At 53.6% G+C, this 16,517-nt stretch overlaps 1 protein-coding gene and 1 long non-coding RNA gene across 2 annotated transcripts; one reads left to right on the plus strand and one right to left on the minus strand.

Annotated features, from left to right (window-relative positions):
- Window positions 1-878: 878 nt before the first annotated feature.
- On the minus strand, window positions 879-10,372 carry CALM3 (calmodulin 3). Its single transcript, XM_074369376.1, has 6 exons — window positions 10,170-10,372; window positions 5,732-5,762; window positions 3,396-3,539; window positions 3,123-3,229; window positions 2,705-2,840; window positions 879-2,569 (listed from the first exon to the last, which is right to left on the minus strand). Exons 1-6 carry the CDS (start codon window positions 10,170-10,172, stop codon window positions 2,541-2,543), a joined length of 450 nt encoding a protein of 149 aa, XP_074225477.1. The 5' UTR covers window positions 10,173-10,372; the 3' UTR covers window positions 879-2,540.
- Window positions 10,373-10,475: 103 nt separating this feature from the next.
- On the plus strand, window positions 10,476-15,458 carry LOC105062546 (uncharacterized). The gene is made up of 2 exons (XR_006721953.2): window positions 10,476-11,035; window positions 12,559-15,458. It is a non-coding gene; the product is annotated as an uncharacterized LOC105062546 (long non-coding RNA).
- The last annotated feature ends 1,059 nt before the right edge of the window (window positions 15,459-16,517 follow it).

Here is a 16,517-nt window from a genome sequence, read left to right on the forward strand (position 1 = left end):
GCTTGCCTCCCACCCAGCCCCTGAGGTCAGTGTGAGCAGTTCAGATGCTAGACCATGTCTATTAACCATTCACTCCCCGTGCCCTTGACAGGGAAGGACATAGGTTGTGCAGTTGGGGGCAGGGCATGTGTATTTTGTGAAAAGCTGTCCCCGCCTTTCTTCTTCACACCGCAACTTACCTTGGGGAGGTTGAGCTTTCTATGGTTTGTGGTTGTTTGGGGCTTTTTCTTTCAAACCTTAGTCCTTTGCCCTCTCTGGGAACTGATTACAGCTGTGAGCCCAGGAACACGCCTCTTTTCTCCCCAATGTGTTCAAACTCAGCAAGTAGGCTGCCTGATTGACACCGATCACCCCTTTGCCAGAGCGGCCTACGGAGACTCCCCGCCTGGCCTAGGCCCAGGTCTGCTCTACCGTCTCGATGGTCCCTTGGACGACGCCCTTCTCCCCCCCACCCCCCCCGCACACCTAGGGGGCTGCTCACCTCTCAGGCTCTGCTTGCTGCTGCCTGCCCCAGAACTGGCATGCCCCCAGAACTAGAATCCCCTGTGACAAGATCAACCTGCCTCAGGCCTTCTCAGTTCTCACCTTCAGTCATTCCTGTGACTGGCGCCCCCTACTCACTCGCCCAGGCAGGGCTGGTCTCTAGCTGGCCCATGGCGAACACTCGTTGCTGACAGGCCCCACTGCCAGGACAGAATCCTGCCCTCAGCGTGCAAGCTGGCCGGGATGGGAACTCTGTCCGGCTCAGAGGTCCCCGCTTGGCTGCAGTGATGAGAAACAAGTCTTTTGAGTGAGCATGGAGGACGGGCTCTTCCAAGGCAGGGCTTTGGGCCTGCGCATGGAGCAGGCCCAGAAACCAAGACAAAAGAGGAGCCGAGTCAGGTAGTCACTGTATTTTATTGGAAAACATTGATATATATTTTTCTTCACAGCTTGAACTGAACACAATATTGCCCGGTTTAAAAACAAAAAACAAAAAACCAAACCAAAACCAAAACACTCCGAAAACATCCACAGCCTCCCGCCTACCTGCCCTTACCCTCAGCTCTTGGCTGGGTCTCCCACTATGTTCCATCCCTCCCCTTCCCTCCCCCAGAGGCTGGGCACCAGAGGGTGGATGAGAAGAAATTCCCAAAGCTGAGCAGGTCCCAGGAAAAGCCATTTGATCAACCAGGGGGGTGGGGGTGGGGGGGTGGGTGGGACAGATGAACAGAAAAAGGAGAAACAAAGAAAAATCCAGATGACCGAACTGCCCACATTGACTTACTTGTCCCAGAGGCGAAAGTCAGAAGCAAGGTCACGGATCATGCTCTCCGCTGGGGGGCGTGGGGGCAGGCAGGTGGGCAAGGGGGGAGGCAGGCACAGAGACAGCACAGATGTGAGGGAGCCAGCCAAGTCACCATGGGAAGCGGGAGGGGCCGGCCGGCCAGGGAGCAGAGCTGCCGGTCCTCAGGGGCCGCTGGCTGACAGGACTGTTTTATTGCAGGTATGTTCTCTGGAGAGCGTGGTGGGGCGCATCTTCCCTCTCCCCGCCCCTCAGCTAGCCCGGCGTGGTTTCGGACAAAATTAAAGTTTTAAGGGGCATAAAGGAAAAAAAAAAAAAGGAAAGGATAACCAGCACATTACAAAGCGGCCATCCCCACGTCCATTCTGAGGAGGGGACCTCAATGCAGGTGGGCGGGGCATCACAAGGAAGCGGCATGGGATGTTAGCACCAGGTATTTACAGGGCAGCTGGAGATCGCTTCAAGAACACGGGATGTCCCATATGCAGAGGGGCCAAGTGAGCAGCCCCCACCCGGCGCCCTATCTCAGGAAGCCAGTCAGATGGTTTCAGAAGAGCAGCCAATGGGATCTGAGTGTTGTCTACTCTGCCCAGCCCTTTCTATGAGTCAGCCTCCTCAAGTGGTAAAAGAACACCAGCTTTCAAGACTCCCTTGCCCCTTGACCTCCTTCTGGGCCACATCCAGTCAACGCCACAACTCTGGTACCTCCCCCCACCCTCAGTCCTTCTGGAATGCCTCTGTCAGCACCCCTGCCCCAGGCTGCTGGGATCTGCACGTGGAATTGCAGGGCCGGTTGCATGCAGCAGCAAAAGGCGTGCTCTTCTGCCCAGCCAAGAGCTTCGGCCCCTCCCTAGCAGGTCCTGGGACAGGGCTGGCGGCCACCCTGGCACCCAAAATAAGATGACAAAGGAAAGGAAACAAACCAAAACAGATGAGAGCCACCCGGGCTGGAAGAGGAGGGGAGAGGCCCCCCTAAGGGGGAGGGGGCTCATCTTATGAATGCATCAGGCCTTGGAAGATGTGGATGGAACACGGGGAGGGCAAAAGGAAGAAAGGGAGGGGCATGGAAGGAGACTCAGGAAGAAGAGAAAGAGCAATCATGCAGCTTGGGACAAATCTTTTGTTGCTTTATCAGATTCTCAGTCAATCAATTGGTGTTTGCTAGAACCGGGATACGCAGGGGAGTGTTGAAGAGAGAGCGCGCGCGAGAAGAGAGAGATTGAGAGGACGGGCATCACCAGCTGCCCGGGGGCCTTCACTTCGCAGTCATCATCTGTACAAACTCTGCGGAGCGAAATAGAGAGGGGAAGTCAGCAAGTAAGCAGGGCTAAGCCCCAAGCTGCCCTTCCTGACCCAGGGGAGCTAGGGGTGTGTCCCCAAAGCCATGACTCTCCAGAGACTGGGCGGGCGTCGGCTCACCTTCATAATTGACCTGGCCGTCTCCATCAATGTCGGCCTCTCTGATCATCTCATCCACTTCCTCATCAGTCAGCTTCTCCCCTAGGTTCGTCATGACGTGGCGCAGCTCCGCGGCGCTGATGTAGCCGTTGCCATCCTGAGTGTTGGGGGAGAGATGAGGACTTTGAGCTCGAGGCGGCCTGGCTCTCCCTGGAGGCCGCGGGAGAGAGGTGGCAGGACAGGGGCTGTCAGTCACCCCCACTCGGAGAGGCAGGGGGCTTCCGGAGGTGGCAGAGCACGTTGACCGTCAGGCTGGTGCTGGGACCCAGGCCTCCCAGAAGTGGTGACTCAGTAACTCTAGTTGTGCTGGGTGTCCTGAGCCCCGCCTGTTCTGTCTGTCTGCTGGAGGCCCAGAGCCACTCTGGGAAAGACTGCTTACCTTGTCAAAGACACGGAATGCCTCCCGGATCTCCTCCTCGCTGTCTGTATCCTTCATCTTTCTGGCCATCATGGTCAGGAACTCCGGGAAGTCAATGGTCCCGTTCCCTGCAAGGTGGGAAGGGAGTTGGGAATGCTCTGGGCCTGGGCAGATGGGAGATGACCCTAGAGCCCTGGCAGAGGAGACGCTGGAGCACCCATCACTGGAGGAAGGCTGCCCATGGTCATAAGGGTGACCAGGAGTGGGGCTGCCCACCCGCTTCATGGGGCTCACCATCCGCGTCCACCTCATTGATCATGTCCTGCAGCTCGGCTTCAGTGGGGTTCTGTCCCAGGGATCTCATCACTGTCCCCAACTCCTTGGTGGTGATAGTGCCATCTCCATCCTTGTCGAAGAGGGAGAAAGCCTCCTTGAATTCTGGGGAAAAAAGAGCATGAGTCAGAGGCTGAGGACACGGGGAAGTCCCAACCTCAGGAGACAGGACCCCTCCCTTGAGGAAGGCCGAGAGAGCCAGGCTGCCTCAAGGAACCAGAGCGAGACTTCAATTCCAGCCCAAGCCTCTCACCTCCAGACCCAGGGCAGACCCCTCCCTTCTTTCTGTCAACAGTTCTGGGCACCAACTCTGTGCCAGGTAAAGGCACCTGTTCTGCGAGCTTAGCTCAGCGCAGACAGAAAGGAAAATGGGCTGACAGTGGCCTTGGATCAGTCTATACTGCTTTTTGGTCTCTGGCTTCAGCCTCTCCCTCAAATGATGAAATGGACCAATGTCATGGTGCAGATGAGAGTCAAGGGAAGTCTATGTCTAAAGTATGCCAGCCAAGGTCAACTGGCTAGGAAAGGAAGTGCAGGGAAGGGGAGCCTCTGATCGGTGCCACATCCCTCCTGACTCGTACCGCCAGCCCAGTTCCCTGCTTTCCAGAGGAGCCGAGAGCTGTCCGTGGTGGAGTGTGGGGGTAGTCGGCAGCAGAGCACGGCTGATGGACGATGCGTGGGGTAGGTGGGGGAATGGAAGGTGGGGGGATGGCTGCCAAGCCTGGAGGATGAGGAGCTAGTGGCGCTGAGTGGGAAGGCCACAGCTGGGGACGCATCAAGAGCGGAGAGAGAAGCATGCAGCTCCTGCCCTCCCACTGGGCCCATTCTGGCACCTGGTGCTCCCTACCCCCAAACCCTCAGAGAACAGATGCCTGGAAGCCTGTTCCCAGAGGGCGTGGGCTGGGGTGAGGCGGTGGACAGTGTGCTAATGGAGCGGGGGGATGTGGAGCATGTGTTCGTGTTACCCGAGGGCAGTTGGGGTTGTGGGCGGCAGGTACGGTGGGAACCACACATACAGTTCAGCAGCCGCTGGGCCCTGGAGAACTGTAAAAAAAGTCTCCTCGGGGATGCTGGCGCCTCCCTGTGCTGATGCCTTGTTGCTCTTTGGTTCCAGGGGAGGGAGTGGGTCATGTGGGTGCCCTGGGCTCACAATCACTAAATAACAAGGCGGTTCTCTGGCCTTCCTTGGTAGGCCTCCATAGCCACCTGGGGCCAAAGTTTTTAGAAGCTGGAAGTGTGACTGTATTGTAGGCGAGGGGACGAAAGAAGAGAAGGCAGGCCCATTCCTGCCTCTTCCCACTTCAGAAGCTGGGCATTAGGTACTTGTCACGTGTAGCCCGTTGAACTTGACAACAAAGCTGGGGTTTGGGTGGCTGCTGGGGTCCAGGGGCTACTCTGTGCTGGCATGGCTCTGGATGTGAACTGAGGGCTGGTCTCTGTCCTCACAGCTCACAGCCTGGGGTGACGGGGACAAGGGCGACTTTTCCACACACAGCAGATCATGCAGCTGTGACTTTCTGGGCTTTGGAAGGCAGGGGGCTACAAAAAATGAATTAGATGGGATCCAAGGATTTCTTTCAGCTTCCTGGGAGATATGTAATGGTTTGTTTGTTCATTTTAGTTATTTAGCCAACAAAAATTTAGAGGACCTACTATGTTTTAGGCACTGAAGATACAGCAGGGACCCACCAAAACAAAGACCTCAAATAAGGACTCATCTAGTGACAGGAGACACAGCAGGCAGAGTTACCATAAAATAATTCCAGACAGTGAGAAAGGCTACAAAGGAATAGAGGGACGTGATGGAGAGTTAAGGCAGGCTGTCTATGTGATGGGGAGTCAGGAAGGCCTCTCCAAGGTGACACTGGAGCCGAGACCCAAAGGATGAGAAGGAGCTGCCCATGCAGAGCTGGGGGAAGGCGTTTCTGGCGCAGGAAAAAGCCAGCACGTGCAGAGGTGGGAGTGACAAGCCATCTCCTGGGCGGCTCCTAAAGTGGGCCAGGAGCTCTGCAGCCCCACAGGGAGGCAGGGAGCTCACCTTCTAAGCCTAACTGGCAGGAGCTAGGACAGACAGCCAGGCTCACCCTGCCACTGACTAAAAGGACCCACGGCCAGGAGAGGAACACAGCCGCTACCGCCAGCTCAGGACCGTGGGGCTCGGTGTTATGAGGGCACTGGTGTGCTCTTACACACACAAGTTCATCTTTCGGATGCTCCTCCCGGCCAGAGTAAGGTTTGGCTGGGGACACAGAGGCCTTCCCATGGCAGGGTCAGGGGAGCGAGGGAGGCGAGCTCACCTGCGATCTGCTCCTCAGTCAGCTGGTCAGCCTGGAAAAGCAGGAAGGAGAAGGTTAGTAACGGGCTGGCCAGCCCGGCCATCACAAATGCATCTTCCTTGCTCAGCCCGGCCCCTCTGGTGAGGCCGGTTCCACATGGCATTCGTGTACCTGGGCAAGGCAGGTCATGCTAGGGCCAGGGCTCGGGATAAAGTCTGGCGATTTGAGCAGCTGGGGACTAAGGTGGGCTGGAAACCCAGGCCTGCCTGACACGGGGCTGATGAAGCCGCCCAGACCCCTACGTTTCCAATCCTGCCCAGGGCTCTGGAGCCACAGAGGGTGGGAAGAAGTGCCGCCCCAGCCCCAAACCAGCTGCAGCAGCACAGCATCTCTGCGTCAGGCTGCTGGGAGCCCCAGGGGCTGACTGAAGGGAGCAGTTGCCCTAGAGGCCTAATCAAGCAGCTCTAGAAGGCTCTAAACTGAAACAGGCCAGTGCCGGGTAGGGCAGAAGGAAGATGTCTGGGGCTCTTCACTAGTTTCTATGTCACTAATTTGGAGGCACCAAAAATTCTCCCAGCTGGTGGCTCTGAGGTGCTCCAAGCGCCTGAAAGAAGCCCCGTCGGGCCGGGGCCAGCCCCCCACTCCCTGCAGCACTGGGTAGGCTCAGGGCACCATTCTGCTGTTTCTTTTGGGCCAGCAGGCCAAGTGTCCAGGAGGGACTGCGGCAGGCAGCCGTGGCAGAAGCTGTGGACTGAAGTCAGCTTCCCCTGCTGTGCTGCAGTTTTTAACCCTTGCAGCCCTGGCTGCTCTGGGGGCTGGCCAGTCAGTGGTAGGCGGCCCTGGCTGCATGTGGGGTTTGCTTTGGGGTGGGGCAGAGGAGGAGCAAAGGCGAGCTAGCATGTCCGCACTGGTGTCCTGGGAATCAGCCAGGTCCAGGGATCCTCTGGGGGAGGAGTCGGGGGGTGGGTAGCTGAATCCCAGGGTTTAGCTTGAGGCAGCAAATGAGAAATTTTCCTTGGTTTTTGTAAATGATGCCAAGAAGGCACCACTCTCCCCAGACCGCTGCCCCCTTCCTTTATTTCCTTTCACTATTAGGGGGAAAGGGCTCGCCGTCTACAGCAGGGTTTGAGCTTTGAGTCTGAGAGCCCCCAAGCCGATGCATACCACTGTGTGTATTTGCATTAATCTACACAGAGGTTCCAGAGATTCTGTGGAAAACTAGCAACAACCACCTCCCCAACCCCATCCCAAATATTAAGAACTGGTCACATAAGAATTGGTCTAAAATGTCTTTTTTCTTTTTAAAAAACATCTAAGGAAAGAGAAACTTGAGGCCAAGCCCCTAATAGGCAGAATGGGAGGGGAGGGAAAATCAAAGTGATGATGACAGAGGGGAGATGGCAAAGGGAGGGGGAAGCAGGAAGGTAGGGAAGGAAAAACACCGCACGTGCACATTCTGGAGAAGTCCAAAGTCTAAAGAGAAGGTTAGGAGACGCTTTGGCATTGCTTCCCCAAAAGACCCAGGCTGACAGGCTCCTGAATGCCCACCTGGCAGCCCCTGGCCCACAAGCCCCACGCTCCACCCACTTCCCTTGGCTTCCATGGGCAAAGAAGTCTGAGCTGATCCCCTAGGTGCTGACACCGGAGGAAGCTGCTCAGGGGAAAGTGAGAAGAGAGGATGGGCTTCCGGTTACCAAGGCCAGGCAATGCCAGGGGAGGGGAAGAGGCATAAAGAGGGGAGAGCAGCAGCCTGGAGAGGAGGGCTGCCATCCCCTCGGCTTTCATTCTCCTCCCCTGGCCTAGATGGAACAAGCTAGTCCAAGCAGGGAACTTCGCACCCCTTCCACACCACGCTGCAAGAAGCCCACTTCTCCCTGCCTTCAGGCAGCACTGTCAGGGGCTGGGGCTAAGGCGGTTGGGACAGGCTGCAGAATGCCCGAGAGTGGCTCTGAAGGCTGATGTCTGCCGCTCCCCACCGACTTCCCACTGATGAGCTGCAGGGCGCAGAGGAGGCACTGCCACTCTGTTACCGGGTTGCTGCAAATAGGCGTGGCTCTGCCTGGAAGGCCTGTCACACACCTCTCCCTTGGGGGTAGGAGACCCTCTCCCCCGCTTGGGAAAGGGAAGGTCCCAGCTCCCAGCTAGAAATCTCAAAGCCCAGCTGCTGCTCAGAAAACTGATCACCTGCAAAGCGATCACTGCTGGGGACCCCTTCTCAGGGCTTCTTCCCTTCTCAGAGCTGAAGATTTTCAGCTTTCACCAACAACTGCCCCCAAAATAACCCAGCTGGTCTCCTGCTTCCTTATCCCTCGTCTTAGGCTCTAGCAAGGGCTGGACAAGAGAAAGAAAAAAATCTTGGGATGGGGGAGGGAAGAGAGTATTATTTCTCTGCCTTGCCCCAGCCCCCAGCCAAGGCCAAACAGCAGTGTTAGATGAGATCAGAAACCAAGGCCAGGGCCCCTCACCCGGGCCAAGGAGGAGCCACAGTGCTCAGGCCAAAGTCCAAGGCCAGTTAACAGTGACTTGTCCCACCCATACCTTGCTGATTACAGATGGAAAGAGAAACTAGTTGGAGCCAAAGCTCGGGTCCTATCTGGGAGGCAGGGGACCTCTTGGCACTTGCCAGTGATTCTGGGCCCCTTTAGCAAGGTTCTGCTGGGGGGAAACGGGGTAGCGGCGAGAGGAGCCATCAGGTCTGTGTCAGCAAGTATGAGATCTGATACACAGCAGCGGCTGCCTGTTCTCCCCAGCCTTGCCAGGGAGGATGGCTGCGCACGGTTCTGAGGCTGAGCCTGGGGGGGGCCGTGGGTGTTGTGGGTGGCAGGGACTAGGAAAGAACTAGTCTGCTGGTTTTTTCTCAAAGCTCGAGCTTTGTGGATTAACAGAAGCACCCATGGACGGCCCCGAACAGAACAAGTCGCCCCTCAGGTCGATGAAGGGGTCCCTCTGGAGGTCCCCTCTGGTCCAGCTCTGCAGCCCCCACCCTGAGGCCATAGGAACAAGCGCCCGATTGTCACCGACGCCACACTGTACTGCACTGTCATTTGGCACAAGTGAGGAGATGCAGAACAGTGTATGGAGCTGGAGACCATGAGAAAACCAGCACTCCTGTTTGGAAAAAGCAGCTCTCGGTCTGAAAGGGGGCAGCGAGGAGGTGAGGTTCAAGGCTTAAAAAGCTGGCTCATTTGATGCATCCCAAACTTTGATTCCCCCACCCCCATTTCATGCAGCTTCAGTGCGCAATAGGGGCTGGAGCAACTCCGCCCACCTGCCCCCACTGCCTGGTGCCTTCTGCCCAGCCCTGTTCTTCCTGGGAAGGGGACTCTAGAGCCCCTCCCTCTGGCCTCTGCAGCCCACTCCCCATCCAGACTGAACAGTCATCGTCCCAGCTTTGCCCTGGAAACTTCCAGGGAGCTACCCACATCCACCTCCAAACCAAGGCCCACTCTGGCTGCCATTCATTTTTCTCCAACACATCCCCAGATCTCCTTTTACCTCACCTCTCACCACCCAAGCCAGTTCTCTCCCATCCCTCGCCTTGGAAACCCACCTCCTCGTGGACCCAAACACAACACTCCTCCCCCTTCCCCCTAAAACCCTAACCTCCCTTCCTAGTTCAATAGCCTTAACCCACTAGTAACCTCAACCTTCTCTGGCTGTCCCCACCCCCCAATCAACCACGAGGTCCCCTGTTCTCCCACCACTGGCAAGCACTCCATCCCCTTTTAACCATTTCCCTGACCCCAATCGTCTTCAGTCCCCGCAGGCTTCAAGAGCATCTTCTAACCTCTGCTGCCACCCACCCCAGGCTCTTACTCGCACCTCACCCTCCTCCTCCTTCCTCTGCAATGTCGGTCTTTGGAGAAGCCCCTTTCTCCCCTCAAGGGTCTGATCTGCAGAAGTGATTCCCCCTTCCCCTCCAGGGGCACCCCTCCCCACCCAGGCCCAGCTACCCACGGCCCCCTCCCAGGGAGCTCCCCAGCAGCCAGGCTTCCCTCTGATCCCCCTTCCCTGCATCCTCTCACGACCCAAAGCCTTTATCAGAGCACAAATCACCCTCTTCCCTAGCCAGTGTTTCTTACCTCGCTCTCCTGGAACCCAAACACCCTACCTTAGAGACCAAACGCCCCATCCTGGGTCCATAAGCCCTTCCCCTCTGAGGGTCCAGATGCCCCATCCTGTGTTCAAATGCCCCCTTTGAGGGCTCAGGTGCCCATTCTGGGGTCTAGACACCTCATCTGGTGCTAAAGTCGCTTTTGGAAGCCCCTCACCCCCCATTTGGGAGCCAAACGTTCCGCTCTGTATTCGAATGCTCCCGAGAAGGGGACAGAGAGGGATTCAGGGGAGCTCGCCGGGGCCCAAACTCCCCCCATTCTCGGTCTACTTGCGTTCTCGGGGGTCCTGCCCCGCCGCACCCGCCTCAGCGCCCCCAGCTTCGGCAGCCCTCAGCCTCACTCACCATGGCGAGGCCCGGGGTGTCCGGAGCGCGGGGATCAAGGTTCCTCCGGCGGCGGCAGCAGCTGCAGCAGCTCGAGCTCCGCCGCGCGTCCGCGCCTCCACACTCACTGCCCGCAGCGCGCGCCGCCGCCGCCGCCGCCGCCCGCCCCAACGGTCTCTCAACGGCCGCCGCGCGCGCCCCGCCTCGCCCGGCCCCGCCCCGCCCGGTCCGCGCGCCGCCGCACTGCGGCTCCCGCGGATCCCTCCGCGCGTCTCTCCCCACCGCCGGGCCCGCGGATCTCTTGCTTTCACCCTGCTCAGGGCTGGGTTTACGGCCGGCCGCGCGCGCGTGTACCCGCCGCGGGACTACTTTCTGTCGCCGCGCGCCCCGCCCCCTGTGTCCACTCTACTTTCCTCCTCGGCGGAGGGGCACCGCTCGGCGGTGCGTGAAGCGTCCCTGTGTGAGCCGTGCCTCTATTGGGCCCGGGCCATGGCGGAAATGAGAGCGCGGTGCCGATTGGCCCGGCCTTCCCTGCAATGCGTCAAACTGGGGCGAGCCACTGCGTGGTGGTGGTGAGGAGTCTGAAATGTGTGGCTGTGTGGAGCTGTGAGGCGTAACGAGGCGAAAGAGAAGACTGTATGACTGTTAGAGAAGCAAATACATCGTCTTCGTAGCCAAGGAGTGATAAAAGGGCTGATGAAAGATGCAGAAGCACTTTCTCGGCTCTCCCCTCTAACAGATAGAAGATGGTGCAATCCAAAATGCTGGTCTGGAAGCCCCGCCCCCAACTGGGCCTTACGTGGTGGCGGGGTCTTCAAGGTTGGGGTCGTCATCTAAAGGTTCCGCCCGTCGGGGAAGGTGTCTGCGCTCTGAGACACACTCCGCAGGTTTGCAGAACCCCTATACCCGCTTCACTCGTGATTGGCTCTGGGTCTGTGAAATTGGGGCGGCCCCAGACTGCCTCCAGGACCAGGGCATTCATTAAATAAGCCTGACTTGGGTGCCTGCTGTAATGCAGGGACTTGCGCTTGTTTGGGCTGGGGAGACCAAACTTTCCAGGCATTTAATCAAATGGAGATTACTTCATTTTTTCACATATTGGTACTCAAGAACCATCCAGTTTAAATGATGGGGTCCCAGATGTATAGAACTCTTCAAAAAGAATTAATGCTTTTCTGTCTTTATATAAATTGTGTGTAACTTGTAAACCTTCGTCACATCTTTTGCACCCTGACAATGTAGGACAGCTTAATCTCAATCCCTTCACTGCCCCTCTTCCAGTACAGAAATGGCTGGGACTATATGCAGCAAAGATGATTCCAGGGGTCCCTATTCATGTCTGTAACCATTAGACTGTAGTGCATGGGACCATTTGCACAGATTTCTACCACTTTCTTTTCCTTCCTGGCGAAAGCGTCACAGAGGCCAAATCTCTGGAGGAGATGGCTTTATGCTCTGAGCTCAGTGCATGTTTTACCTTGGGGCATCTGTCCTTGTGGATTAACCTGATGTAGTTTTTTCCGTTCATGTGGTGCCCATCCTAGCTTGGGGCAGTTCTGTTGGGAACAGGGACTGTGAACCTGGAAGACCCAATTGTAGCAGCTTCTGCTCCCACAGTGGCAGGGAACAGCTCTGGCACTGATGGAACTAGATGTTAACCACAGTGGGCCTGAGGCACCTGCCAGCAACACCAATACTGGTTCTTGCTGCAGATCCTGCTCTGGTCTGTACTCCTGTCACCTCAGTCTTCACCTGAGCCCCACTGGATATTCTTTTGATTTCCGTTTTACAAATTTGGACACTGAAGTTGCAATGGACAGATAGTAGCAAAGCTGGGATTTGGACACTGGCCTGCCTGGCTAAGATATTGACCTTGGTGCTATTCTGCCTCTGGAATTACCCACTGAGTTATCTGGAGGTCTTTGGTAAGTCATTCAATAAGAGGCAGTTCTAGCCCATGGATCCTTAAATATCCTCCCCACCCCAAGAGATACCGTCTCCCCAAATGACACTTTTTGTCCTCAAAACACTTCTTAGTTTCTCGTATTCTTAGACTGCCAAGGCCAAGGCTAAGGCTATGTAGGGCCTTCAGCTTCCCATCCTTCCCCAGGAAAACACTCCCTCCTACCAGAGAGTAAGCAAGGAGAGATCAAATGGGGGATTTCACCCTAATCTGTGCTGCCTTCAGGAGTATGGCAGGTTTTATTTTCTGGAGATGGCCGCAACAATGTCTCATAGCCTGTATGCTCTTCTAGAACCTTGCCACTCCTGCATCAATAGTGGACTCTGTGTCTCCTTCTTGGGAAACTGAGAGGGTCTTGGTGACTGCCTCAACCAATAAAATGGAAGTGATGTTGTGTAATCTCAAAGCTAGCTTGTAAAAATGCAGCATACTTCATTGTTCTCTTAGGACACTTGCTCTTAGAATCCAGCTGCCATGTTGTTAGGAATCTCAAGCAGGCGGAGGAAGGGGCCACGTCAGGAGGAAACAAGGTCTCAAGCCCTCAGTTCCAGCAGAGCTCCTGGAAGACAGCTTGCACCAGTGCACCATCTTGAAAGCAGACTCTGATGTTCTTCAGGTGATACAGAGTGAAGCAGAGTACTGTCACGGCTTTCTCCAAATTGCAGGTTTGTGAGCAAAGTAATAATTGTTGTTTTAAGCTACCAGGTTTTGGGGGATGATTTGTTATGCAGCAGTAAATAACTGGAACAACAACAACAAAAAGAAAACCCAAGCAGCTGCGAGTTGTCTCTTGGTATCCACAGGGAATACAGTTCAGGACATCCCATGGATACTGAAAGCCTCGGATGCTCAAGTCGCTTACATGAAATGGTGTTGTATGCATATAATCTATGCACACCCTCCCGTATACTTTAAATCATCTGTAGATTACTTATAATATCTAACACAGTGTGTGTGCTATGTAAATAGTTGTTGAAGCATGGCAAAATCAAGTTTTGCTTTGTGGAACTTTCTGGAATTTTTTTTCAAATACTTTTGATCCAAGGTTGGTTCATCCCATGGATATGGAACCCATGGATACGGAACCCATGGATACAGATGGCTGACAGTAATCAGAAAGTGGCACAGCTGTTGTCTAGTCCCAGAAAGAGCTTTTTGCACTGAGTCAGGCCTACCCTCATATCCGAATCCTGTTTCTCTTCCTAAATAGTGTAGTGCAGAAGAATTGAAGCCTTGGAGTCAAGCAGACATGAGTTCATAATCCTGGTTCCCATACTTCCTGGTTGTGTAACCTTGGGCAATTTAATGGGCCTCTCTGACCTCAGTCTCCTCTTCTACAAAATAGGAGCAATAATAATTTTTCTTCCCAAATCTATCAGGAGGGTTTAGTGACATTATGTATCTTAAGTACTTAGCCAAGAACATAGCACATAACAAGCACTCAACAACTATTAGCCATGATTCCCCAGGACTATTTATTATACGGCTGGATGTTGAGAGGCACTTGCTAGATAGACTCTTGAAGGTAGATTAGGAGCCTTCTGAATTCCACCATGCTTCCTCTATGCTGAATTTCTCTGCCTAGACTCTGAGAGATCTGGGTTAAATAACTCATGGTCCTTCCAGTTTCTGGCTGTGTGACCTGGGGCAAGAGGCTTAACCTCTCTGGTTTTCAGATCCTCATCTCCTGAAAGGGAGGAGGACATATTCCCTCCTTCAGGGGTTGCAGTGAAGACAGATAGTGTGGAAGGCATAATATAATGCCTGGCACACAGTAGGCATCCATAGTGTGTGCTGAGAGAGGGAGGGGATATTCTCCTACCCTCTGCAGAATCTCCAGGGATCTCTGTCCTGGCTCTGCCCTCTGCCGCAAGCCTGACCAGGTGAGTGGTGGTGGTGAGCCATCCAGAGAGGGAGGGAGGTCTCCTAGCAGGGCCAGCCCTGTTGTTCTCCCATTCCCCACCAGCGGGCGCTCTGATAAAGTTAAGATTACAGCTCACCGCCATCACCCTGAGTGCAGCTCTACCACCATTTGTGCAGATCTGACTGTGCACCGGGCTGAGAGCCTTGGTTCATTTAAATCAGACAGGATTCTGAGTGTCTTTGTTAAAAATAAGGAATCTAGCAGAATTATAGGCCTTTATTTCCTTTATGTTTGTGGGAGAAAAGTGCCAACGATCCTCTTCTGATTGAGAGAGAACCTGCAAGTATTTATTCCTTTTAATAATAGAGATGATGTTATTGCCATGGCAACAAATGATCAAGGACAACAACCAATCAAAATTGCAGGCTTCTCTGGGAGGTTATTTTTCTCAAGATATGGCAACAATTTCTAGGAGACTCTCAAAGACTCTTTTGTTCAAGTTATTCCTCAAGGACAGTCTTAAATGAACAGACCAGGTTGGCGACAGGAACTTAAGCCTCCAGATTGCATGGGAAAACCAGATGGGTATTTTTGGGAACATTCTCTGTTTCTTTATGGGGCAGATTCTTTAGATGGGCTTTATGATGCAAAACAGTATCTCTCTGTGTAGCTGCAGGGAAGAGAGAACATCTTCACCTCTTTTTTACATTTTAAACATTTTATTAAAAATTAAAAATCACTTTTTCACACTCCCTTTGTTAAGAGTTGGGGACTTGCATTTTAAAGAGCTGGCTCTGAACCTCCTTGGTCAGTATCACAGGCAAAAAGCAGGCCTGGGGAGCTCAATTTTACTGGCAGAACTTTGAGCAATTTCTCTCAACAGTGTATAGACATCTACGCAGTCATTCCTCAGTGTCCTTACAGTTTTCCAGAGGAGCTGTACTCAGCGTGGCCACAGGCAGAGAAGCCACAGAATGTAAGTTCTGGAGCCAGGCTGCTTGGGTGTGAATCCCAAGCTGTGGCTGGGCAAGTTACTTAACGTCTCTGTGCCTCAGTTTGCTCATCTGTAAAATGGGCATAAAATAGTACCGACTTGTGATGATTGCAAAACATGTTCACAGATTCTTTACAGCCCTCTTCTGAGAAGGTGGAGTCCAATATTCTTATCCTCTTGACAATGGGTTGGCCCTGTTGGCTTACTTCTCACAAATAGCATGCAGCAGATATGATGCTGAGTGACTTTTGAGGCTGTGTTAGACAAGGTGACACAGCCACTGCCTGAGTCTCTCTCTCTCTCGGGACTTGTGCCCTTGGAGCCCTGAGCCACCATGCTGTCATGGGGACAGAAAAGAAGACAGGTAGCCTCTGGCACCAGACATGTGGATTAAGCAAGCTTCAAGATGATCCCAGACCCAGCCACCATCTGTCTGCAACCTCACAGGAGACCCTGTGAAAGATAATAAATGCTTGGTGTTGTTTTCAACCACTGAGTCTTGGGCTGATTTGTTACGCAGCAGGAGGTAACTTACACACAACCTCAAGAACATATGTGGTCAATGAGATAGGAATTATCATTATGATTACTTTCTGCTTGCTTGAGTGTTATGGACTAAATGCTTGTGTCCCTCCAAAATTCATATGTTGAAGCCCTAACTCCTAACGTGATGGTATTTGGAGGTAGGGCCTTTGAAAGGTAATTAGGTCTATTATTTTGTTCTTTTTTATGACTGAGTAACATTCCATTGCATATATATACCACATTTTCTTTATCCATTCATCTGTCGATGGACATTTAGATTGCTCCCATGTCTTGGCTATTGTAAATAATGCTGCTGTGAACATTGTGGTGCATGTATCTTTCAAATTATAGTTTTCTCTGGATATATGCCCAGGAGTGGGATTGCTAGATCATATGGTAAGTCTATTTTTCAGTTTTTTAAGGAATCTCCATACTGTTCTCCATAGGGGCTGCACCAATTTACATCCCCACCAACAGTGTAGGAGGGTTCCCTTTCCTTCACACCCTCTCCAGCATGTATTATTTGTAGACTTTTTGATGCTGGCCATTCTGACCAATGTGAGGTGATACCTCATTGCAGTTTTGATTTGCATTTCTCTGATAATTAGCGATGTTGAGCATCTTTTCATGTGCCTGTTGGCCCTCTGTATGGAAAATTGGGTTTAGATGAGGTCATGCGTGTTCTAGGCCAGACTTCTTGACGCTGAATCTGTTGGCATTTGGGACCTATGTTAGTTTCCTGTGGCTTCTGTGACAGATGATCAGAAGTTTACTGGCTTGGAACCACACTGATTTATTCTCTGACAGCTCTAAAGTTCGGAAGTCCAACATGGGTCTTAATGAGCTACAATCAAGGTGTCAACAGGGCTGTCTTCCTTTGGAGGGGTGGTTCTAGTGGCAAATCTGTTATCTGGTTCCTTGCCTTTTCCCATGGCTAGAAACCACCTGCTTTCCTTGGCTTGTGGCCTCTTCTTCCATCTTCAAAGCTGGAAACACCAGACCAAGTCCTTCTCAAGCAGCTGT

The sequence above is a fragment of the Camelus bactrianus genome, chromosome 9 (genome assembly GCF_048773025.1).
Source record: "Camelus bactrianus isolate YW-2024 breed Bactrian camel chromosome 9, ASM4877302v1, whole genome shotgun sequence".
NCBI classification, from domain to species: Eukaryota; Metazoa; Chordata; class Mammalia; order Artiodactyla; family Camelidae; genus Camelus; species Camelus bactrianus.

Bases quoted from the DNA above. Each gene is read 5' to 3' on its own strand.
- CALM3 (XM_074369376.1), bottom strand. The intron at 3,230-3,395 runs GTGAGCCCCATG...CCCACCTTGCAG, and splicing joins CAATGAGGTGGACGCGGATG to GGAACGGGACCATTGACTTC. The intron at 2,570-2,704 runs GTGAGCCGACGC...TTCGCTCCGCAG, and splicing joins CGGCCAGGTCAATTATGAAG to AGTTTGTACAGATGATGACT.